General features: G+C 40.0%; 1 protein-coding gene across 1 annotated transcript in view; it reads left to right on the forward strand.

Moving 5' to 3' along the window:
• Positions 1-26,741, forward strand: part of AMPH (amphiphysin) — a gene marked incomplete at both ends in the record, with an annotated part of 103,815 nt that overhangs the window by 50,969 nt on the left and 26,105 nt on the right. Inside the window, 10 exons of the mRNA XM_080610309.1 lie at positions 2,957-3,011; positions 9,591-9,685; positions 11,976-12,071; positions 13,396-13,503; positions 13,901-13,986; positions 15,857-15,932; positions 16,849-16,931; positions 19,544-19,682; positions 21,231-21,359; positions 26,477-26,584. Of these exons, the coding sequence (XP_080466435.1) occupies positions 2,957-3,011; positions 9,591-9,685; positions 11,976-12,071; positions 13,396-13,503; positions 13,901-13,986; positions 15,857-15,932; positions 16,849-16,931; positions 19,544-19,682; positions 21,231-21,359; positions 26,477-26,584 (975 nt within the window). The remainder of the gene's footprint in view (positions 1-2,956; positions 3,012-9,590; positions 9,686-11,975; positions 12,072-13,395; positions 13,504-13,900; positions 13,987-15,856; positions 15,933-16,848; positions 16,932-19,543; positions 19,683-21,230; positions 21,360-26,476; positions 26,585-26,741) is intronic.

A 26,741-nucleotide genomic window follows, 5' to 3' on the forward strand; every position in this document is an offset into this window, starting at 1 on the left:
AATGCAGGATTTTCATCTGTGGATATGAATTAGTCTGTTAGTTGGTAAATGCATATCTCTCTTCACTAATAGTGAGTTTCCTATAACAAAATGTGTAAGACCAGAGGGACGTTTTGCAGAGTTCATGGGGCTGAGGACTTTTGATGCAAGTTCTTATTTCTGGTATTTTAGAGAAAGGTCTAACTCTGTTGCCATTGAAATTGAGAGATTCTCTTTCAAATTCAGTGGGAGCTGGCCCTTGCCCATCGATGCTTTAATATTATATGTTACACAACATTTGCTACTGAGGAAAAGTCCACATGGCTCTATGCTGCTTAGATATTTCAGTGGTTTGTGACCTGATAATAACCTGCCTGAAGGAGATGCACATTGAAATTATTCTTTGGGATGAATTGTCAGGATTTGTAACAGCACATATGGCAAAATATTTGCATCATATTTTACTGCTTTGACTTTTTCTTATGTGTTTTCCTGAGCAGTGGTAGCTGATAACACACAATACTGACCAACAACAATAGATCTCATAGCGGTTTAGAGTACCAGGTGTAAAACTGCACAGCAGTACAGTTATAAACATAGTGTTTGAGCAATGGGTACCCCTGACGTGCCATTTGTGGAGTGTGAGTTAGTCCTAATGACAAAATGGTGCATGTTTGAGTAAATATAGACTGGACATGAGGACAGCTAATGGGGTTCTGAGCCTTCCAGCTGCAGTTGTTGCTCCTGAAACATCATATTTCTTATAACAATTAGAAACTGTTATTTTATGGGCACCCGTTCTGCTGGCCCACGATGAAGAATCAAGTTGTTGTATCTACTTCTCATTTTCACCACAAGCGTTCAGGCTGAAGAAGATACAAATTAGAAAGATGATTTCTATACCTTCATGTGACTTCTCAGAGTACCAGGAATTCTCCACCTGCCATGCATAAAAGGAGAACTTCCCTACTCTATCTGCCACATGTTTACGTGTACTCCTCTTCAGATCTGAGAGCGAGAAATTCTTTCCCTGGGTTCAGTCTCCTCTCACCTGTGGCAGTGTTTTCGTGTACCACCTTGCTCCGTGGAAAGCAGACATCTTCTGTCATCTCCCCACTCCCACTCTAGCACAGAAAGAAGTAGAAAAAAGTCAGCTTCTGAAGTGTTAGGATGCTACCATGTTATGTAGTACGATAAAATGTGCTGTTATAATGAATTGGGGTAGTACTTTTTACTAAATGAGCATTAAGATGTACATTTATATATATTTTTTTAAGGGACATGTCATCAAGCTACCACTACTTTCAGAATTTTGTAATGTGTTGTAAATAATTAAGCCTGAGGTTTAATGCACTGATTGCTCAACCTGTGCCAGTCTGGCCCCTGCTTTGTTAAGCAGCTTTGATCCCAAAGCAAGCGAAGGGTTTCTTTCTCCTTGGAGCATTAAATATGGTCCCAAACCAGAGACAGATTGGTGGGCTGGATGCTCTTGTGTTCCTGCTGTTACTTAGCAAGTCCTCCAGATGTCACCCTGGTGGGTCTATTCCTGTGCTCAGAATTTAGTTGCTTAATGGATTTAGGCTCAAAACAGAGTTTTGCTTGTAATCAAATTAGTGTAAAAGCAACTTGCTGTTCATTGAATCCATGAAGTGAATTCAGTTTGCTTTCTAAGCCCAGTCAGGCATTTTTACCTTCTAAATTCTTTAATATTTCCAGGACCTCAAAACAGTTGCTCTCTTCTCACAGTGCATTGCAATTTGGGGGGGTTGATCCTGTCCTAAAGGCCTTTGGTTCCCTGTAGATATCTGGGAGAGGCAGGTGAGTTTGGTGGATGTAATACCCATTGCAATGTGTGTACTGGTAAGCCAAGTGAGTATTTTTTGGGACCCACCATTTGAATTTAATGTGGCTGCAGGTAGATGGATTTTAAGCCCCAGAGAGTCCTTTTCAGCCTGCGTTTCTTATGATCCTATGTGTATGAATGCTCTGAGCATTGTTCTTGCTGATGGCAAATCCTCTGCTGACATCGGAAGTCCTTTGACTTAAGTGGAGTTATAACAGCTTATACCAGTTGAGACTCTGCCTCCTTAAAGTATTCACACATATACACCCTTTTGGGTTCTAGCTTTCAAACAAATAACATGAGAGAAATTCCAAAATCGTCAGTCATATTTTATGGCTGATTTTTCCATATGGTGTAGCTGTATGTGGGAAAATGTGACTGCAAGCTGATATTCCCATAGTTTCCAGCTGCTTAAATAAATAATTTGAAAGATATTTGGAACTCATAAACATAGAGTGTTTCTAAAATCTTTAGGCAATTGAAGTTGTCTTGGACAACAGTTTTTTATCAATAAAGTGCTATAGTGTAGCAGGATTTTATTGCAAATCCTAGGAGCTGTCAAATCCAACTTGTGATACAGTCAGAGATAAAGCAACCCAATTTGTTTTGTCTATCCTGAGTTTTTCAAAGGCTGTTGGTATAAGAGAAACAAAGATCATTTAAATGCATTTAACAAAAAAACAGTCGAGATTTCACTGCAGACTGCAAGATGCACTAGCCAAGCTAAACAAAATAATGCATGCTATTGGGTTTTAGTAGTTATTGAGTTGTTCTCAATAGAGGTGCACCATTCTTCATTATACTTAGTGCATTTCAGGTTAGGACATTGGCCAGGCTAACTTGAACTGGACCTTGGCCATAAGATGTACCCGGAATTCTTCCCTGTGCAGATGCTGATTAAAAAAGCCCAGAAATTTTAGCCCCGAGAGAACACTCTGCATAACATCTTGGCCAGGTCACCTTTTCTGTATGAACCCGTACATGATTGCAACACGTGACACTGTAAATCAGATAGCTCCTGAAATTGCTTTTTGTTGTTAAGTTTGACATACTGCATGCATGCGTTAAGGAGTAAAATATAAGCAAAACCTGTTTTCACTCCTTTGATTTTTTTGTTCTTTTTTTCTTTTCCAGGCAGAGGGTTCCAGACTCCAGAGAGAACTGAGAGCGTATTTAGCAGCCATCAAAGGTGACTTTTCAGTTTTGCTACATGTTTTCATCAAGCAAACTAGTTGAGACTAGTAGGCTTTTTTAAGATATATAAAGACAAGTGATGGTTTTGTTATTAGTAGGCCGCATTTCTGTTCTTCAGCCTCTTGCTAGAGGTTCTGTACCTTCAGTGACAACTCATGTGCATACAGTCTTGCATTTATGGCTCATCCTTGGCTGATCTTTGTGTGCAGGATGGCTGCCTGGATTCTCACGTTGCATGCATTTTGAGCACCCACACAATGTTTGCATCTTTTTACTCGTCTTTGTAAATGCTAGAATATGAAATACTCCCTGCAAGGGATTGCTTGGTCTCCAGAGCTGTACCATTTCCAGGTATTACTAGTTAGACGATGATCTCCATCCCAAACCACACTCCCTGTGATTTCTCATGTATTTCTGACTGTTAAATCCACTTTTTTTCCTCTTTTAAAATTTAAAAAATCAAATGTGATCGCTTTCAATACTGCATTGAAAATCCAAGTATCAGAAGCTCACTGGTCAACATTTAAATATCAGAGATTAAGTAAATAGCTATTTAAATCCTATTGGACATGTGTAGTTGTAAATCCAGCACATTCAACTTAGCACCACAGGCAGAGTATTCTCTTTCTTATGCTGCCTCTCTTTGGAGGAGTTGGAGGCCATGTGATAAAGAGAAGGGAATGAGTTGACTGGCAGACAGTAATGGCTTCTTGAGGTAAACGTATATGTATATGGGTGCTAAATATATATGTGTGTGTGTGTATTTTTAATGTAGCTGCAGTCCAGTAGGGAGAACGTTACAAATGAGTAATAACATTCCTGGGAGTCATAACAGCTGTTGATAGGCAGGGAAGAAGGCTCTTTTTGATGGCAATTGTATAATGGGGAGCAAAGCAGTAGCTTAATGTCTTTGACTGTTATTTACTGGATAGGGTGGGCAAGGGAAATCCTGTACCACACAAAAGATGATTTGCCTTGTAGGGATTTGCACTTTATCTTTTGTTCTTAAAGGAAATCTCAGCATCAGTCACTTTTGGGGACCCATTGGATGCTGATTTTACTTTCAGGTTTTTAGTCATCCCTTCCCCACACCCGTTATCAGGTGGATACTCAGAAGCAGTGTGATGAGGCTGTTTGTTGGCCAGATGGCTTTTCTGTCATGTAGGCTGACTGTTTACATGCTGCTTTGATTTCTGTGTTGGTGACAACAATCCTCCTCTCCATGTTTTGTGTTTTTCTCTCTCTCCTTCTCTCCTTTTCCTGGTACTTTGTGCATTTGTGGTCCTTTTGCTGGTTTACTGCCTAGTATGCCAGTCTTTGCACCATTTTGTTTTTAACTTGGTGTTTTCATTTTTTCACTTTTTCATTGTGTGAGTTTTGCAGTTTTAGCCATGCTTTTCTGCTCAGCATCTTTCTCTTGTTGCAGCCTAGAAGTCTGTATTTCAACATAATTAGGACTTCCTTACAACATATATTTATCTTAAAAACGACCCAATCATAAACAGCTCACAAGCCTTAAAAGTATTATTCTTCAAAGCCATAAGCCACCAGTGGGCATTCTTGGCACACGTGTTGGAACACCATAATGCTGTGGAGTGAGAGGACAGCCCAAGACAGCAATCCACAATATGCAGCTCTGACTGGGGCTTCCCCAAGGTTGACTAGCTCATCAGTGGCAAAGACCTTTCCAGATTTTGGGTGGCAGAAACAAATGCAGCAGCTACTACAGTCTCTCTGTTGATATTTTTTGAAGATTTTGGGGTGGCTATGGTTAGTTGCAAAAGCATGGGAACCCCCATCTTTAGCCACTGGAGTGGGATTTCTGTACCTAGGACATCTCAGCCTTGAAGGCATGTTATCATCATTGGCTCATTTTGCGGAGAAAAGGGTTGGTCGTATCATTGGAAACTAATTCACTTGACATCCTTGTACTCTCAGAGGTGTGAGAAAAGCAGTTCATTATAAAGGGTTTCAGGAACTGGCAAGATAGATAGCTTCTTTAACTAAAAGCATTTTATGAAGCTGATATATTGTGAAGTCCAGTGAGGAGTTTAATTTTGCTGCGTGACTTTTGAGTAACTGGATGTTGGAAGTTGGGGGTACAAGATCCAGGCATGATTTAAGCGAGGAATGGTCAATTGAGCCTTTTAATGACCCTGTGTCCCTTCATTTTAATATGCTTGACAATTTGACCTTAAGTATCACACATTCTTAAAAGAATTTTTGCAGTATTCATACTCCTTCTGTCACTCAGAGGTGATTCTTCATCTTAGCTGCATCTTGATCTTTACAGCTGGTTACTCAAGGACTCTGAGGAACTATGTTATAAAGTTGTTGAACTTGTGAATGGCTTCCATGTGCTGTTTTATTTCACCTGCATGATAAAGTCTGCTGTGTATCAGTGGTGTTTGTACTGACAAGACTGTATACTATCCCCCATAGCTTTAGTCATCTTGTGCTCAGTCTTCTGTCTCCTTCAGTCTCCTTGGCAACATCTATCTGGGTTCTCTACTTCATGATTTATTTTTTAAGCTTTTCAGAGCTGTAGGTGACTTGAACAGTTTTATGGGCCAATTGTTAAAGAAAAACCTTACATCAGCTTCCCATTCTCTACCTTCTGAGCTCTTTGCAGGCATCAGTGCAGATGGGGAGATATAAACCTGAATCTGCATGCAGGTGGCAAGGTGGTAGATCTAAAAAGGGATTCTGCATCATGAAAAAGAAGCATTATACTTTTCAGGTGGCTTAATGTGAGAAATAATAACCAGTCTACGGGAAGCGAAGAGGAGATTCTCGAGGTCTGTAAGCAGTTTTGCTGCCTGGTTGTTAGCCTACAGTTGGCAGAACTGCACATATGCTCCAGGCACACAAATCATAAAATCAATTGTGATTTCTTAGAAGCAGTAACACTATTTGTCATATTTATGTAAAATTTAGTAATAAATGATGAAATGATTGAATTGTTCCTGTGGAAAATCTAATGGGTAACTAGCAATAACACATACAACCATTATAGTAAGATAGGTCATTTCCCTGGAGAACCACATATGAACTCTTCCCCCTCAAATGAATAAATATTAAGACCCAGACAGAGGTGCCTCACGCCATCAGGAAAATGGAATTTTGTCTATGTTTCAGCCCAGATTTTCCTGCTGGGGAGTGAGGAAGCCGCACAGTATAAGATTCCTATGACAACATGGAGTCCCAGACCAGTGTCAATCTCCATAGGAGCTTGAGTACATTGGAATTCTGATGGCAAAGAGTCACCTACCCTCCGTCATCTCTGGAGAGCTTAATGGGAATGTGTCTGCACTGCTACCCCCAGGATCCCTACCAAATATGAGCCTCTAGGAGTCCTTTGGGGCTTCAGGGACAGGGGCTCTTTCCCATAGGAAGAGGGATGATTTCATCTGTGAGCTTCAGACTCCAGTAACTGGATTATTTAGTCATTTTTCCTAAGCGATTCAATTATTTTGGCATTTGGAGTTCTTAAATAAGTGACCCAATTACCAAGAAGCAGCAGTATTAAATGAAACAATTGATATTAAATATAAATTTCTAACTGCTCATCAGCAGTAAAAATTCTTTCCACATTTCTTAGTACTTTAATGACTTGCTGTAAAGAATTAATCTTTCTTAGTGATAGCAGTTAAAAAAAACAGAGACAGACAGCCCGCAGTCTGTGGCTGAGACACTAATCCTCTTTAGTGCTGAATAATGCATAAAATGTATCAGCACATAAGAAATAATTCTATGTAAAAACCAGGCAAGTAAAATAAATCATTGAACATTTTAAGTTTATGTCCACAGGCATGAAAAAGAATGGGAAACCACTGGATTGGTGTTTACCTGTGCCCTCATTTGTGCTATTGCAGTAAACCGAGGATAAATGCAGTAGGAGTGGGAGGGATGATGTTGGCCTGTGGGAATTTCAGACTGAAGCCTCTGACTAAAGAAGCCAAGTACTCTTAATGCCCACTCGCCTCATGCTGCAGTTGGATTTGATTGCTGTTTTTGACAGGAATGTTGTAGAATGGAGGATTACCAGATTCTCAGAACTGAAAACAAGTGCAAAAGTTGGTGCGACTTTGGTCTGACTCAAGCATGGGATATTAAGTGTCTTTTACTTATTCTTTTAAGTAGATGGATGCCTGAGTCCTGCAGTACTTATAAAGGAAAGTGTGCGTTGGAAAAGGTGCTCTGCCCAAGCTTGGTCTGTGACACAGAGTACGAGCCGCAGGAGGGATTAGACAGCAGCTGTGCTAGCAGAAGCAGACATGGCAGGTTTAGCACACGGCATGCTTAAGAGCACAAGTTCAGGTATCATAAAGGATCAAGCGTAAGCAGGGATGAGCAAACCTCCTTGCTCTCTATGTTCACCCTGACTGGACACAAACAGCCTTCTGGAGTACTGTGCTGGTTTTGTCTTATCTCCTGAGCTGATCAATTTGCACTGGCATTGAAGATCTTATATGAGTCCTGCCTGGAAATATGAATTATGTGAAAATCATCTGTATTTTGCTGTAATCTGTCTCATATTCTAGGAAAAAAACAAGAGTCCCTTTATTCAGGAACCTTTCCTTAGCTGGTGATACGTCATCCTAATCATTAAACACAAAGGAAAAAAGGAAGAAATGCATCCTGAGTTCTTGTGCTGTACCAGTTCTTTGCGCTGAGCTCTGTTGTTAAAAAGCACCGAGATAATCCGTGAAGAGTTCAAATATTCTGTTCTGGGCCAGCACCTTTTGATTTAAGGGTGAAAGCGTGTACCCTGTGAACACCAGCATTTCCTTTGTACTTGTTCTCCTCTTTTCCCATGCCATTCTCTCCTTCATATGCAAGGTCTGAGAACAGCCATCTTCTTTCAGCTCCTTCAGTATCTTTCTTCCTCTCCTACCCTTTTTTACCCTTTTAGACCACTATTTTTATATTAGGAAGTGTGCATTACTGCAATTATTTTCCTGTCATATCTCAAATGTGTGTTTTGGAGTCCATGGTGGAATAGCTACTGACTAGGTCAAGTCTGCCTTTTTAGACATTCAAGTTTCACATGAGTTCTCCTCTTTCTGAACTTTTCTATGTGCAGAAAACAAATATCAGTGTTATTCCTAAATTCAGCCACTGAGCAGTGAAATCTGAAGATCATGCTAGAGATAATTTCAAGACAGCACAGATGTGCTGCAGCAAACAACAAACAGACTGGAGAAAAAGTGTGGGGTTTTCTTTTTTAAAGTTAATGCTAGGTAAAAAAAACCCAGCAGCGTTGTTGAGATTTTGGGAAGAATTTGAAATAAAGTTGTGATTTTAAAACTGTGGATTCTGAACTGACTCTTGGCATGCTAGGTGAAACCAGTTTGGTTTCAATGGATTCAGAACTGTATGTATGCTACATCTAATGTATCGGTGCTCCATCAAAATGGAAAGGCAAACCCCAGTGCCTTCCCTGAGGGCAGTAATTTATTCACTGCGGTCAAACTGATCTCACTGAAGATAAATGTGGGCTCTTTCTCATAATATCATTGAAGCTGCTTTATGTTTAAGCTCGTTCCTCTGTGTATTACAGAATGGCAACCCATCAGTAGTCCCCGTTCTTGTTTCACCTGTGGTAACAAGTGCTCCAAAGGTGGGGTTTGGCTTAGCACACTTCTCTGTAGACACCACCTCTTTGCAAGCATAAATAGGTGCTGGGCTCCACATACTTATAAACCTACTGGGTGATGATACAAGATAATAATTCTCTGTGAAACCAGGTCTGTTACAGCACTTTCCCCATGTTCAGGCATAAATTTTCCCTAGACCCTGTCTCAGCTCTTGCCAGTTCTTTGCTTCATTATGAATATACCCTTAGGTCAGTATTATTATTGTGGGGACAAGAATAGCAAGCTCAATCTTTGTTGATTTGCACATGAAAGGTCCTGAGACTGAAATATCTTTGAAAATAAGGAGAGAAACCCTGAGTTCTGTTCTACCTGTGTGTGATCTCCCTCATTATGGGGAACCCTTTTGTTTAGTGCAGACCTCTTCTAGCTTTTCTCCTAAGTCCGTTTTTATAGCCAGCAATTCCCATGAATCTCTGCCATTTAAAACATGCCACCCTGGAAATGGCACCTCTTCCACAGAGATTGCCATGATACTCCTTATGAACAAGGTGGGAAACTGTTTTGTAGGGTGGAAGAGCTGAGAATAACCAAAGGCAGGTTGCTAGTTGATTGTCTTTTCAGTGACAGTCTTTCAGTTGGGTATTACACCGGGTAGTCTCTAGTGGGCAGGACTACCCTGCAGTTTGTTATTCATGTTCAGATATATTTAGTTCAGAATAGAAAAAGAAATCCCTAATCTAATAGAAACTTTTTTCCCCATGTATGAGTATGGGTTTATCCTTCTGTGAGGGACATTTCTTGTTGACGTGAGGGAGCTGTGTGAAAATAAAAGGCTTCGTTTCAGCTCATGAAAAAAGTATTCTAAACATGCCAGTAAGAATAGTATAATGGGTACATGTGGGTCAAAATATAGATACTTAGCAACTGTTTCTTGTAGCTCGCAGTTACATGTTCCTCCTTCTGTCTAATTACAGGGATGCAAGATGCTTCAAAGAAGCTCACAGAGTCTCTTCATGAAGTATATGAGCCAGACTGGTACGGACGAGAAGATGTGAAAATGATTGGAGAGGTAAGATGTGTGGGAGGAAATGTATTTTGGCTGCAAATCGATTAATATAAGCTGTGTAGGAGAACTGTACATCCCAAATCACCCTTAATTCTTCCTTGCATGTTAAATCCTGCTGTCTGAGCATAGTTACTGGTCTTGTGAAATGCACCTCCTGCTGACCAGACGCCGCATTTGCAATGTCTGTTTTATGAACGCTGACATAAGCTCTCACTGAGGCCAGCACCAGTGTGGGCAGAATTGGTAGTAATAGCAGCTGATTGACAAGGTTGTACAAGGTACCTCACATGCGGTTTTACAGTCATGATTCTCAATTCAACTGAATGTTAAAAATTTTCAAGTCTGCTTTATCCTAGTGTGCTATATAGCAACTGTTGAGCCAGTGGCACTAGACAGGCTATCCGACAGGACGCTCTTTGACAAGAACTTGGAATTCAGGGACAAATAAGGCTGCAGGGCATGACTCATTTTAGCCTTTTTTGCTTCTTTCAGTGGTTAGAGAAGAACTGTCTTTTCTAAAGGACACTGAAGGAATTTGACTTGAGGTGCTCTGAATTGCCTGCTTAAACAGCCTTAATTCTGGGGGAAATCTGTCAGCAGATGTGCTGGTGGTGACAAGAACGTGCAAACTGTTATCAGTGCAGCTTTGAACCACCTGGCATTCAGTCTGCAAGGCCTCCTGCATAACATAGTTAACGAGAGTGGAAGACAGAGCAGTCTTCCCAAATCTGCGTAATGATTGCTTTTCTTCTCTCTGATTGCCTTCCTCTACCCTTCTCTGCTGCTGAAGGCATGTCATGGTTTTGATTTTAAAAGCACCCATCTTCCAAACTGTGTAAGTTAAGATACCACACCATTTATATTGTTTTAGGTAAAACAGCTGGAAGATCTCCTGCTGCATCTCGCTGTAGCACCTCATCTTGTATTTGTAGACTATTAGGTTTTGCACTCATAAATCTGTAATTCTTTGTGAAAGGACCAGAATTTGGCTTTTAATCACTGGGACAAATATAGGGACAAATGTGAGATATATCTTCTCAGTAAGAGACTCATGTGGGCAATATGACAAAATCTCTGCTTCTGATTTTTCCCCCTGTATAATTGCAAATGTAGATTCATGCATCACTCATCCTAGAGTAAAAAAGGATGATCCATTTGTGCAGTCCAGGGTATAAATGACCATTCCAAAAGGGACCCACATAGATAACCTTATTCTGTATGGTAGCAAAGATGATGGCTTGAAGGACTCTTCAGCAATGTTATTTGAATCCATTAGCCTTCAGAAAATCTCCATGATATTAATTTGTCCAAAATATGTGCCAGCAAGATACAAAGGCAAATGCACAAGAGTGGCAGTTGCTTGCTATGATCTAGTGCTGTGCTGCTCTGTAGACCACTGTGATTAAATATTGTGTTAATAAATGAGGTATTTCTGTTAAGCATGATTAATAGCTTGTAATAATTCACTAGGGACTCTGTTAGGGTAGAATATGAATGAACTGCATGCTAGCATTACACAGCATTTATAATATGCCCTATAGTAGCTCATGATTAAACAAATACTAGGGAATAAGTTTCTGGACTTGTAAGGATAGCAGCCCTGCAGAGTGGTGCTCCGCACCTTTAGCTTCCCTCCCACCAAAGGGTGTTGGCATGTTTCATATCTGGCATCCCAGCTCTCTAGCAGTGTGAGGCCAAGTTCTTGTCTGTGCATTGGCTATTTCATCACATGTCCCTTAATGGCACAAAGTGTGTGGGATAGAAAGATGGTTCTTAGGGTAGGTCTGTACAGCTTTTATTTTAAAATGACCTAGTAAAGCTAAGCTTATAAATCCTTGTCACTGATGGGAAACCTGCTTTGTTTTTTACTTTATTCTGTTTACTCTTCTACTTTTAGTTGTACTTCTTTTCTCTGTAAGGAAGGTTCGTCATCAGTGAACACACTTAGGCATAAGAACTAGGGCAGCTTCAGATTCTGTGTTTTTGATGATCAGGGACCTGAAACCATGAGGAAGAATGTGAATCCATGATTTCCTTATTTTCTCATAGCTGTTACTCATTGAAAAAATGAGAACACTAATTATTAAGCTTCATCTGATTTTGTTGTAAATTAAAACTTGCAATGTCAAGGTATTCCTTTTCATTTGCCTTATAATTGCACTGCGACTTATTGCCATAAAGTACATTGTAGAACCTCGGAAAGAATAATCTTTACCAATTACTTTTGCAGTTCTCCTACTTTGGGAGTGAAATGAAACTTCTAAGCACATTCTTCTCTTTTCTGCCTTTACAGAAGTGTGATGAACTTTGGGAAGACTTCCATCAAAAACTGGTGGATGGGTCATTGTTGACCTTGGATACATATCTAGGACAATTTCCTGATATCAAGGTACAGTAATGATTTCCTATAAAGGACAATTTGTAAAATTACTGTTGAGTCATAAAATAAATAGCAAATGAGATTACAAGCGAAGAGAAATAAAAAGCAGGGGGGGAAGTGGAAGTCATTCCTTCTGCAGTGTAAAAGATGTTCTGTAAGTACATCCATAACATTAGGCTGCACTGATTTTCCAAGTGAACAAAGATATTTTTCATGCAATAGTACTTGGAAATAAATCAGCCTTTATAGATGAAACTTAGATGTTTCTTCCTGCTCTGGTTTATTTGTTATGAGAGAGTTCTCACCACCTTCACTAGGGACACATTAAGCTCTTCAGCTGTTAAAATGCCAGACAAATTGCATGAAAAGCAGGACTTTTGTATTGGCTGGATGCAGCTGTGGATATCTAAATATCTTTCTCTTAAGTAAGCCATGATTCCTATCTTTTAATTATTTATGAAAAGATTTTGTAATACGCATCAGGAGAGGCTGTTATACAGATTTTGCCCTCTCCCATATGCCTGTTTGGTGTACATACAGTCCAGGGAGATGGTTGATAAATGAAATGTGTGGGTATCATTACAGGTGAGAGGTAGATACCTTTATATTTGAATATGATGGTATGGATATAGCTCGAAATTCTTTGGGGTTATTTATAATTGAGTAGATATCACACAGTCATTCCCTTTGTCACTTATAGGAGGGACCAAACTAAAAAGTAATACAAAAATCCCATCGTTACTTCAGTCTCAGGCTTGCTTGTAAACCAAACTGCCCCTACACCCTGCCAGCATGTGGGATTTGCATATAGTACATAGCTTTGTAAAGTTGGTATTTATCAAAAGACTTTAGTTTTAAAAGAATTGTAGCTGGTAAATTAGAATTCCTATTATATGTTGAGCTTCAGTTATCTTAGTTGTATGTCAGAGAATATACTGAGAAGCATGTTTTAAGCATTTTTCCAACTCTAGAAAAGAATACATTCTTTATTAAATTTGCACACTGTATAAGGGAAGAAGATACTGTTACCATGAGTTCTTTTCTAAAGAACAATACAAGTCTTGCATAACATTGATATCTCACTTCCAAGGCCTGCAAACCCTACACCCACAGAAACCCCTTCCAAACCATCTGTAAATGGATTCGTTATATAAAATAAGATGATAAGTTTGTCTCTTTCACCATTCCCCTGTTCCTGAATGGTATTGTAGTTCAGATACTAACAGCAGATAAGGAAGACTAAAAATATATAAAAAACTTAAATGACAACATGAGTAAAATAACTTTTAAAGCAGTGCTGTTTATGTTGACTTTCATTTCTCCCCCTGTACAGACTCGCATTGCAAAACGAAGCAGAAAGCTAGTGGACTATGACAGTGCAAGGCATCATCTGGAAGCCCTGCAGAGCTCAAAAAGAAAAGATGAAGGCAGAATTACCAAGGTACCGCAATTGGAAGGATGCTGGCAAAAGAACTGGGGAGCTTGGGAGGCATTTGTTTCTGTGCAGAGCCAGAGCACAAAGTTTCTCTTCTTTTTCTCCTCTCAGAAAGGGAAATAATGATATCCTTAATCATAAATGTGTATTGGGTATTTTGGTGCACTTGGAGGGCATACTCAGCCTCTTTCAGGAATGAATCCTATTTGAGCCCTGACTTTCTCTCTTGATAAGACTGAGGGGACAGCAAGTCCTGTGTTGGCCTTCACAGTGTGGGACTGAGTTTACATCCTTTATTATTAACATTGTAAAAGACCCACAAAATAAATGCACAAACCCAATTTTGGTAGGTTTTGCTATGTCATAGTGATTGCAGAAGCCACCCTGTTTCATTTTGGTTTAGGCAGAAGAAGAATTTCAGAAAGCACAGAAAGTGTTTGAAGAGTTTAACACTGATTTACAAGAAGAGCTGCCATCTCTGTGGTCACGGTAAGCCTAGGCAAATAGTGTCTGGAAGGCTTAAAGGGGGAGTAAGAAAAGAAACCAGGGGATTTTAATGAGCGTTGTCTTTTTTGAACTAATAAATGGGGAAATGTCTGCAAATGATCCAAAATTATACTATTATAAGTGTATGCTTATTTCTTTCACTGTTATCTTGGCACTAAAGATTCCTTATCATATCTTCATTCTGAGATAAGAAAAAGTTTCCATTTTATGGTTAAAGAACTGTGTCAGAGCACAGAATGACAGGTTGTGACTATGGCCCACTGCTTCCATAACCTTTCTCAGACACCTTGGTGGTAGTCAGTCATTAATAAAAAGGATTAAATGCTTCTGCTGTCAAAAGTAACTTCGCAGAGCAGCCATGTGCTTTTCTAGATTTGCAATGGGTCTACTTATAAATCATTTTTCTGTAAAAGATCTTGAAACAAAGAACTTTACAAATGTATAAAGATTTTATGGCAATTGTTTCCAAGTTCCTGTAAGGTACTACTGAGGCAGTTGAAGAAGGGGAAAACAACATTATAACTACATCAGAATACACATTTCATAGCTTTGCACTGACTGTGTCTGTGATGTGAAAGCATTTGATGGCATAGGTAATTTCTTTGAGATGTTGAGGCATGAATTGTGTTTATACAGACAATGCAGACAAAATGAATGGGAGAACAAAAGCAGTAGAAAAACAAGCAGCTCATTGGTGTCCTATGGTCTTTAACAAATGCTGGAGTGGAAATGTGTTGTGGGTCACTGAAGTATCCTTTGTCTTCTCTGCCTTCTAAATTGACTCCTGTTACTTCAGATTAATAGAGGGGTTTCCTGCTGCGTTTCTTCCTATTTCAGTTGAAAAAATTCTTATAACTTCAATATATTTATTTTGTGGGCTTACTAAAAGTAAAACTGAGTATGAATGATTTAGAGTAAGGGCCCTTTTATTTCAGTACGTGTATTACCCACCAACTATTCTCAGAGAAAGGTAGAATTTAATTTGAGCAATAGGCATAAATTAGAAAGCAATTGCTTTCAGAGTCCTTTATTTTTAAGTTATTGCAATTCTTCAGAGAGAAAATAATCCATTGAGTTGACATTTTGCAGACTTATTCTTATGCCAAAGATATTTTGGTTGAAAAATCGTTGAGAAATTAAACATGAAAGTTTTAAATAGGCGAAAGAAAAATTTAAAACCTAAAAAAGCACTTTCTACTTTTGAAGTGTACAGGTAGTATGTGATCACTCACCCCAAGCAAGCAGATTTTTGACTGCATGTGCAAAAATGTCTAGTCTATATTAGGATTTTTTTTTTCTCTCGCATACATATTCATGTATTTTAGGGCTCATTTCTTTAAGGAAGGCTGAGCATGGGACACCCATCCCCAGGCTGTACTGAGCTGTGTACCTTAAAGCTGTCTCTAGAATCACCCGAATCACCTAGATGCTGCAGTAGGATTTTAGGGCGCAGGTGCTTGCAGTGCTGGACTGGTACCTATCTCCTTTTAGTCAATGCTTGCCTACTGTCTAGTGGGAGATAGACTGTTCAGAGCACCTTGCCTTCCATGTGCTTGAGCCACACTCACTCCAGTCCGGTTTTCCCCTTGCCTGAAACAAGCTGAACCTCCCCACTATGGAGTCGTCTCAACCTCCTCACTCTCTGCAGTGTGAAATAATGGTGGTTCTTAACACAAACAGAAATAATTGTGAATGAACTATCCTGAAATGTTAACATTTGATACTATTTGCTTTGTTGAGAGTAATAGTCAAGAATGCTGCTTGTAGTCTGGGAAAAAAATAATTTGCCTTTGTGGCCCTCCCACCCCTATCTTTTATTCTCTTTTTCCTTTCTTTGTGCCATCCTCCATAGACGAGTTGGCTTCTATGTGAACACCTTCAAAAATGTATCCAGCCTCGAAGCCAAGTTTCACAAGGAAATAGCTGTAGTGAGTAAAAACGAATATCTCATGTATAATGGATTATGTGATATGCGTAACAGCAAGCGAATGCTTTGAGTAATGCAGCAGTAGAAATCTACCAGGGGGCACACATGACAATTTGCCCTAGATCCAGATTTGTACTGCAATCTTGGTATTTGCTTCAATTTGCCATTTTCGTACTGTCCTTAAGGGAAGCGCAGCCTGTACAATTTTGGGTTATAATGCACTATGAGTTGTAGCATTAAATTCACTTTATATTCTGATAATTTCTCTATTCCTTTTAGCATGCTGTTGCCTTGAGTATTTTTTTCTATGTCCAATTGCTAAGCATCTCATTGCTTTAATCAGTACAAAAAAAACCCCCATGTCAAGCATTCCCTTTAAAACTCCTACATACATTGTCAGCAATGCCACATTATATGTGACTCCTAGGCAAACGGAGCAGTTTCAGAGAGGATCTTTTGAATGTTTTTTGCTAAGTTGTAGTGTATTATCTATAGTAACCTATTAATAGGAAACAAAATTGTTTGGAAAAGTTGCTTGACTGAAGTCCCATGTAAATTGGGATTAAGTTTTTGAGGGGAGCACATGAATCTTCTTGGCTATGCATGTTGCTTTAAGCTTCAGGAGACCTCCTTCACCAGAGATCAGGCATTAGTCAGTCACTTATAAACTTGTCCTCTGAAAACCAGCTTATGTTTCTAAAGAACTGCTGTTATCTTTGGTTCTATGAATTTTGATAGGTTTCCACTTAGGCTTTTGATATACGTGGCACAGAGTATTTTTGGAAGTACCTATATACCATTTTAAAGTTATCAGATTGTATGTTATGAGGTTATCAGTTATTTGACCAGATTTATCACCTATGTTTTTAATCATGACTGTAGTGCTTCAAACTCAAGTAAGTGTTTTGTTTTCTCAGCTGTGTCACAAACTCTATGAAGTGATGACGAAGCTGGGAGATCAGCACGCAGACAAGGCCTTCACCATTCAAGGGGCACCAAGGTGAATTTACTGCTTTTTTTTTAAATGAATTCCATTGCAGTAGGCTTTGTGGGTTTCAGCATATGTAGTAACCACCTACACCACGTGTAGCGATTGCAGTGCAACACAGTCACTGAGTCTGTCCCTTCAGGATGGCAGATGAAGGTACCTTGCATGAGCAACATGAGTAAAGGTGCAAAACTCCCTTCATCACCCATTTATTTTTCCTTTCAGAAAAATTAATAAAGGCCAGATTCTCTGCTGTTGCAACTTAGCCTAGCTCACTGTAGTCTATTACACCAGTTTGCACCAGCTAACTCTATAGCTCATTTATTCTCAGGTGCTTAGCTTACAGCCACATTGCTAACTCTCATAGTTGTTTTTTTTTTTAATGCCTTGAAATGGTTAGATGTGTTTTTAGCTCCTAAAGGCATATGATTAGGTGAGAAACCCAGCCTTTGTAAGCCATCTTTTATCTCTATTGCTCATGGGGAAAAGTCAAGAAATGTGATCTGAGAGTGCACCTGAAAAGCTGAAGTAAAAAGAATGTCACAAAATGTCATGTTTTAAATGACTTTCAAGAGAAATTTTGTCTTAAAATAGAAATAAAAGAAAAAAAATATCAACTAGTGCTTTCTTAAGGTCAGAGAACATAAGTCCAGTACTTCTGATATTTTTGCTTGCAACAAATATAGCCTTTCTGCCATAATTTGCTCTCTCAGTACTGTAATAGTGATAGGCAGAAGATGTTGAAATGATAAATTATAACACATTGATATTTAGAGCAAATACATAAATCCTGAATTTCCAGCCAGTTCCAGGTCTTCAGGAACAATGAGAACAATGCTTATTTGCCCTCAAGATGGACTCAGAGTAGCAACAGTTAAGACTGACCAAAAACATAGCATCTGCCTCAAACATATGGCTGATAGTCTGCATTTGTTTTGATCTCACTTGGGAAGAACAAAGAATGAAATGTTGAAACTTCTAATCTAATGCAAAATTCAGAACTACTTTAAGTATGTGTCCGAACTTTTTTTGCTTGAATTAGCTCAGTGTTAATCTATGCTTCTTAAGATACATACATACACACTGACTCCGGAGTTGCTAGTTTATGAATCATCACTTCCAGCCCAGGATAGACTTACAAGCTGGATTTGTAAAATACTTTTATGGGATGAAAAATAATGCAGTGCTGGAAAATTTCAAGCACTTTTTGTAATAAACAGGTATTTTTTCCACCTGTGTCTCCTAGACTATGTCCAGCATGCACATGCTTGTTCTCACTGAATTACTTGCTCCATCGATGAGGGAAAACATAATTATTGCTGCAAATGAGTAAACATAGGTTAATGTGGTGTGATCTTCTGAACTTTAACAATTCCTTTTAAAAATACACATTTTTTTACTTACCATGTGACTCTCTTCTGCTGTACTGTTCACAGAGCCTTGTCTGAAAATCTGGTTAGATTTTGACTTCCATTATTAGTTGTGATGCTCTAAAAGCCTACATAAGAGTGGGTCTTTGTAAGATAAAACAGCTCTCCTTTTTAGATGCATGAGGAGTAGATTCTAGACAAGTGCAACATCTAACATTTAGAGAACTGTATAAAAAGAAACAGCTTAAAAACTTGTGTGCTACTGAATGTCCTGAAGGCAAATACTGTACCTGGGAAAGAAATTTCTTAATAACTGCTTATTTTTTCTTTTTTCACTATTTCCACAGAAAGAGGTGGTGAGTGTGAGCTAAGTCTGTCCTTTCCAAAGAATTAATTTTTCTTGTGTTAGCATTAGGAACATGTTTATGCTGTGGTCTCTTCAATCAGGTAGTGCTTCTGCTCTCCGTGAAGATGCATAGGAGTTGCTCTTCTCTTACTGAGTACTGTGGTCGTTGAGTGCTGTAGTTTATAGCCTCCCTGAGTTGTAAGCTTTCAGCAGCTCTATATGTCTCAGTGTTTGCACCAGGTCCTTTCATGCGAAGGGCAGATCCTTCCAGGACTTCATCAGATCTTTTCTTACTACCACCAGAGCTCAGCTGAAATCACTTGACTAGTGCTTGTTTATAGTTGTGGTGAGTTGCCCCTCTAAATAGTGATATCCTTATAATAATCTTGGTTGTGTTTTATTTTATTGAAACCTTTGCAAAGTTGCCGGGCTTTTAAAATTATTTGCATTACTCGTTGGTATGCTTTCCCCTGGGGATTTTATCTTTAAAGTCTTTTATTCTCAGAAATGTATGAAATAATAATTCCAATAATAATTTTTGACAATAATTCCATCTCTCATTTTATGACAGTTACAAACTTATACATGAAACATTATTTCAAATACAGAATCTGAAAAAGTGCAGGTACTCTGTTTCTCTCAAGTTATAATGATCAGGTAAACAGATCCAAAAATCAAGATCACTCAAAAGTAAAACTTCCTTTGACATTGTTGATCACTGAATTTTAATTGAATTTAATTGCAGCTTTAGTTTTAGTCATTATATAATGGCTCAGTTCATCTCCTGTATATACTGCCTTTTGAAGTCACTAGCATTACATCAGGGATGCAGTTCAACTATTGCATCAAATTATCAAGGTACAAGTCAGCATGATATATTAGTATTTGGCATGTTTGCTTCTGTCTAGTGACTCGGGTCCACTACGCATTGCAAAAACACCATCACCACCAGAGGAGGTCTCTCCCCTGCCAAGCCCTACAGCTAGTCCCAACCATATGCTGGCACCAGCATCTCCGGTACCAGCCCGACCGAAGTCACCCACACAGGTAAGCAGAAACCTAGCAAGAGAAACTGGCCTGTTGTGCTGTATAAGATAGCTGAGATGATGTATACGATGGTTTTTCTATCTAGACTGTGACTGAGAAATGATAGGGAGGCCACTGGCTCTGTTGTACTCTGCTCTGTTAATTGGTTGGTCATCCCTGTGTCACAAGCATGGGTAGAAAGTGTTTTTTAAATAAGGAGGAATGAAGAAACTTTAAGGTACCCAGTGAACTGTTGGGACTTGTGGTGGCAAAACAAAACACTTCCTAAAAAGTTGCATAGTCTCTAAGGACCCATATCCCAGCAGTGAGAGTTTGAAAAACCTATTTCTAAAACTCTCTGTGAATTTCAATTATACATTATGTATTTATATTATATATACATTAAGTATTTCTTTATATACATATATTTATGTACATAATGTATTTCTATGTATACATTATGTATTACATTATATGTTATGTATTTCTGCTCTTCATTCATCTTCAAATTTAGCCTATGAGTATCACAGGTCTGGTCAACCTCTGCAACAGAAAACAGAGCTAGCTCAGATAATGCTGTGATAGTGAAAGGCTTGTTGATTGTTATTAACACTGAATTGAGAAGTTTTACCCTGTTGGAGTCACTGGAGTAATTTCTGTTCTCACCAGAATTGGTGAGGTAAGAATCAGTTTCATGCATCAGTTTCATCTGTCGCATAAGAGTTGTATGTGGTAGGTTGTGAACATATCAAAGGCTTGTGTTGATGTCACTAATATTTTCAGAATTGGGATAGCTTCTTTGCCGATTACTCTTTCTATGGTGAGGAAATTTAGTTTTGTGTTTAGTTACATGAGAGCACACTTGTTTTCTGTGGTCTCCCAAAATGTGATACCTCACTGCCTGAATATTCATCTGCTAGGACTTTGTTTAGTCTTAGTGATGCCACTGGTGTTATGTCACAATACCACCCAAGAATTTTTTGTGATATTTTTTCTTGGTATTTTGACAAATCTTAAAATTATCCAACTGTATTTGGTATTATTCCAAGCAAATAGTTTGTCATAGTTATGTGAATCCCTGGAAAGCAGGAGCAATTAGTAATCTGAGCACCTTTGAGGTGCTATGGTTCCCAGAGATGATATGGCCTTAGCATTAAGTAGGCTTTAAAGGTAGAAACAGGTAGGCAGGGACAAAATACCAATGCTAAACAGGTACTAGCATAAGACGCCAAAAAGCTGCAGAGTCCTGGTTCTTTGCAGTATTGCCCTTCCAACTATGAGCTGCATAGGAGGGGAAGTGTCTTGCACAGTGTGCCCTTCACAGCAGAAAAAGTCACCCAGGAAATGCTTTTCTATCTTCAACGTTGAGTTGCAGTAAGTTTGAAACATAGAGTTGTTTTGCTTTGTCCACAATGTTTGTTTCAAGGTACTTGGTGGTGAAGAGCCAAACAGTTCTTTTCAAATTATGAAGCAGCAGAGATAAAAACCTAGCCCAAATTGTTTAGGCCAAGTTTACAGCTCTTTCTCTTATCCCTGAGGTAGTCTGTGATATTTTTGCTGTCTTCTTAGCTGAGGAAAGGTCCGCCAGTCCCACCGCTGCCTAAGCTCACACCCACAAAGGAGCTGAAACAGGAGAACATCATTAACTTCTTTGATGACAACTTTGTCCCAGAAATCAATGTGACAACCCCATCACAGGTAAGCTTCAGAGGATGTGTGGGTCCCACCTTGCAATCCTCCTTAGTTCTCCAAGATAATGGCCTTGGCTTTGTTTTTTTTTTTTAATAATCCTAAGCATCTCAAGCGGCATTTTAGTAATCCTCATTATTTGCCTTCCTTCCATCAAAATCATTAAAAGTATGCCTTTTTTTTTTGGGTGATTGACAAAAAAGAAAGGTACTTGACTGTTTTAATCAACTCTTTGCGGGTATAAAAGGCTGTACCAGCTAGGTAATTTATTCCCTTGGTTTTGACTCACAGAAACATCAGTTACACAGCAGAGAAGTGATCAAGATTACTTTTAGCTCATTATTACAAGCTCAGGAGTACTGCCTCCCAACTAGAAGGAAGTGCAGCAGGAGGGCCAGGAGACCTCCTTGGATGGATAAGGAGCTGATGAGGAAACTTCGAGGGGAAAAAAGAGGCTTATAAAAGGTGGAAGCAAGGAGAGGCAGCCTGGGAACAATACAGGGATGTTGTCTGGGAAGCTAGGGACCAGGTTAGGAAAGCTAAGGCCCAGTTAGAATTAAACTTGGCTAGGGATGTTAAGGATAACAGGAAGGGATTCTATATAATTACATTGCAAATAAAAGACTAGGGACAACGTGGGCCCTCCCTGGAAGCTATCGGGAGAACTGACTACCCTGGATTTGGAGAAGGCTGAGGTTCTTAATGACTTCTTTGCCTCAGTCTTCACTGGCAAAGGCTCTGACCGCACCACCCAAGCCTTGGAAGGCGGACTCAGGGAGTGTGAGAATGAAGACCTTAGGCCCACTGTAGGAGATGGTCTGGTTCAAGACCATCTGAAGAACCTGAGTGTGCACAAGTCTCTGGGACCTGACGAAATCCATCCACGGGTCCTGAAGGAGCTGGCGAATGAAGTTGCTAAGCCACTGGCCATCATATTTGAAAAATCATGGCAGTCAGGTGAAGTTCCCAACGACTGGAAAAAGGAAAATATAACCCCGGTTTTCAAGAAGGGGAAAATGGATGGCCCGGGGAATTACAGAGCAGTCAGTCTCACCTTTGTGCCTGGCAAAACTTTGGAGCAGATTCTCCTGGAAGGCATGCTAAGGCACATGAAAAGCAATAAGGTGCTTGGTGACAGCCAGCATGGCTTCACTAAGAGGAAATCCTGCCTGACCAATTTGGTGGCCTTCTACGATGGGGCTACAGAACTGATGGAGGGGGGTAGAGCAGTTGACGGCATCTACCTGGATTTGTGCAAAGCGTTTGACACTGTCCCACACGACATCTGTGTTGTCTCTAAATTGGAGAGACATTGATTTGATAGATGGACCACTCAGTGGACAAAGAACTGGCTGGATGGCTGCACACAAACAGTTGTGGTGAACGGCTCAATGTCTATCTGGAAACCAGTAACGAGTGGTGTCTTTCAGGGATCGGTGTTGGGACCAGTCTCTTCAACATCTTTGTCGGTGACATGGACAGTGGGATTGAGTGCGCCCTCAGCAAGTTTGCCGATGACACCAAGCTGTGTGGTTCGGTTGATACGCCGGAGGGAAGGGATGCCATCCAGAGGGACCTTGACATGCTTGTGAGGTGGGCTGATGCCAACCTTATGAAGTTTAACCATGCCAAGTGCAAGGTCCTACACCTGGGTCAGAGCAATCCCAGGCACAGCTACAGGTTGGGCAGAGAAGAGATTCAGAGCAGCCCTGCAGAGAAGGACTTGGGGGTGTTGGTCGATGAGAAAATGAACATGAGCTGGCTTCAGTGTGCGCTCACAGCCCAGAAAGCCAACCGTATCCTGGGCTGCATCAAGAGGAGCGTGACCAGCAGGTCAAAGGAGGTGATCCTGCTCCTCTACTCTGCTCTCGTGAGACCTCACTTGGAGTATTGTGTGCAGTTCTGGTGTCCTCAACATAAAAAGGACATGGAACTGTTGGAACAAGTCCAGAGGAGGGCCACGAGGATGATCAGGGGACTGGAGCACCTCCCGTATGAAGATAGGCTGAGAAAGTTGGGGCTGTTCAGCCTGGAGAAGAGAAGGCTGCGTGGAGACCTCAGAGCAGCCTTCCAGTATCTGAAGGGGGCCTACAAGGATGCTGGGGATGGACTCTTCATTAGGAAACGTAATGACAGGACAAGGGGTAATGGGTTAAAACTTAAACAGGGGAAGTTTAAATTGGATATAAGGAGGAAATTCTTTACTGTAAGGCTGGTGAGGCCCTGGAGTAGGTTGCCCAAGGAAGCTGTGAATGCTCCATCCTCGGCAGTGTTCAGCGCCAGGTTGGTCAGAGCCTTGGGTGACACGGTTTATTGTGAGGTGTTCCTACCCATGGCATGGGGGTTGGAACTAGATGATCTTAAGGTACTTTCCAACCCTAACTGTTCTATGATGCTATTATGAAATGATTAAATTTTTTTTAATTGCATATAAGAAACAGAAAAGCAAGAGTTGTGTAAAATAAGTCTGTATAATTTGTAGTGAGTTGTTCACCTTTTATGCAGTTGTGCTAACTGCTGGTTGTTCAATAATGTACCCCTTTCTATTATGGTAATTACAACTCTGATATCTGAGCCTGTGTCTAATAGACTGGGGAGCAATATGCAGATTTGAAGCTCATGCAGAATGCTTATGAATTTTTGTTTTCATGTGAATTGTTGTTTTCGTACTACTTCAATTGACAACACAGAATAATGTAGGCACAGCAATGAAAAACAATTATGCTAGAGAATTTGAACATGTGATGTTTTGTTTTACTGTGGAGGGGAGAAAAAGGCCTTGCTATCCATAGGGGTCTATTTGGAAGAGATAAGAGTTATTTATAGTTAAGTCCCCATGCAATTAAAGAATTAATGGCAGTTCCCAGTATGCAGCCACTGCTGGGCCCTCCTGCTGAAGGGAGATTGCAGGTCTGTTGCATCATTGTACCCTGACTTCATGGGAGTTACTACTCTGGCAGTGCTAGCCTTGGCATCAGTGATAAGAGTTGGTGTAACCTGTGCTAGGTGTGCCCATGCTGCATTAAATGGTGTATCCACCTAACCTTCACATGTCAGGCCAGCCAGGGAAGCAGAAATGGATCTGGTTTGCTTTTCCATTAAGAGCTGACTCTGGAACAGAGCTTTAAGTGAGTATAAGTCACATTTCCGGAATCTTTACAACCTTCCTATGAGAGAATGGTATAAAATTGGGATGGCATAATAAAGGTGGGGCATGCTCCTAGGAACTGAAATCTTTCCCTTGTCTCTCAAGGAAAAATTGATCTCCCTTCAGTGTGTGATTTATATCGCTCTCTCGTCTGTAGTCAATGACCTGGGAATGACATAAGCTATTCCCTGGCCACCTTCTCATGAATCATCTGTACTTTTTCCTCCACAAAACCCACCCCCTTCACTAAAGCACCTTACTATATTGAGATCTTTGAGTGTGTACAGGCATACACAGATAGTGTGATGCATAGATTTTATATCCTTCTGTAAGAGAACCAGCTATCGAAAATACATTGCATGAAATCCACAGGAAATGTGGACTTACTCCTCTTGGTGCTTATGGCATCTGGTTCAGTCCTCATAAACACCTTCATTTTTGAACTTCACTGAAAGAGAATTAACTTTTCCACCTCCCTTCATTTCCGATTATGTGCTAGCTAATGCTATGTTGTTTCATGAAGCTGTATAACCATATGGGTACTAGTGTCTGAAGGGCATATGTGATGAAATCTAAATATATCGGATGAAAAGCACGACAGAATGAATGTCATGCTGGTTACTGGTGGGAAGGGCTAGTTTGGTTTTAACTTTTTAAAGTGTGAAACTGTAACACTGGCTTCAGTGTGGCAGACCAGTTATCTGTCATCACCAGTGTACTCGTTGCACTCTTTTGTCCTACGGTATCCCAGCCTTCAGCCATTTGCAGCTCAGGAGCTTGATCAACATGATTTCTACCTATTTAGTAATCCGTAACAGATTACTTTGCCACAGATTTACATGAGCTGAAAGACTGAGGAGATTTTTCACATTCACAATACCCAACGGCAAGGAGGCCCCCAGCTGAGCTCTGTGCCGCACGAAGGACCACCACCTCTTCTTTATTCCACATCTGCCACCACCAACTTCACTGCTACCTGCTTAGAAGGAGTCACGGAGCAGCCGAACCCCTGTGCCTTTTGCACTGGTGTAGACCCCACCCCTAGCACTCCTCTTCCAGACTGAAGAGTTCCAGGTCACTCTGTCACTCCTAGCATGGCAGCTGAGGCACTATATGACCACATTTTCATGTGACACAAAGAGCCCAGATATAAAGCCATGAATTACCTATATTTGAATATCTCTTTACAAGTAATTTACACTCTTAAATGTTTGCTTATTTTACAATTACCATCATCATAATTATCTCCTAGTTTTGTTGTTCTTATGACTGCCCTGTTGTTGTAGACTTTCTCTGGTGTACGCTTGGGTCACAGTCAGGAACAGGACATTGGACTATGTGGTCTGCCTCTGTGCTACCATTCTTTCATAAGATTATAAGTGAATGTATGTGTACAGATAATTTCCCATGGTGCCATTTTCAATCTGAACACACTTCAAAATAGCATTCCAATGAATACTTTACTACCTGCATATTCTGTACACTGGAAGACAAGCTTTGCCCACTACTTCATAACCACTGAACAACTAGCAGTAAGCAGTACTAGTAGCCTTGTTACCAAACACAAGATGCTTGCCTAGAACATTTGTCATTAGTGCAAATTAAATCTCAGCTACAGTTTCCTGCTAATTAAAATTTTCTGTTGAAGCATGCTAATTATTTTTCTTGTTGCTTTACAGCAGGAAAGACCTGTAGCCCATTGAACCAAGAAATGTATTTATAGTGACCTCAGAGGCCTTGGCTAATTCATTAATTGCAAACAAGAAAAAGGCTCTACCATGTAATCCAGTTTTGTAAGAGCAGATCAATGTAGCAAGATTTAGGTAGTGTTACATAAGATGTTTCCTAAAGTTTAGAGCTAAGGGCAGCGTTAAATGTGAATTGGTGTTCGTGTTTGGAATTGAAATCTAATTCCAATACCCTAATATTTTGCTTTTGAAAGATGAGTTTTTCAAGAGTTATGTTTCTCTTCTAACAGAATGAAGTTCCGGAAGCTAAGAAAGAAGAATCTTTGCTAGATTTGGACTTTGACCCTTTCAAGCCAGAAGTTGTATCAACAGGAGTTACTCATTCACCCATGTCTCAGGTATCTCTTTGCCCTGAGGTAGGCGAAGCACACGGATGAAGCATGCTGTGCTTGGTAGCAAAGATCTGCCTCGTGTTCTAAGCAGCACTGCTGTCTGTAGTGAATGAAAAATTTGATCTTCCTGAGCAGCTCTAGTCAGCCATTTATCTTTCTCCTT

The sequence above is a fragment of the Psittacula echo genome (assembly GCF_963264785.1).
Source record: "Psittacula echo genome assembly, chromosome: 2".
Taxonomy (NCBI): domain Eukaryota; kingdom Metazoa; phylum Chordata; class Aves; order Psittaciformes; family Psittacidae; genus Psittacula; species Psittacula echo.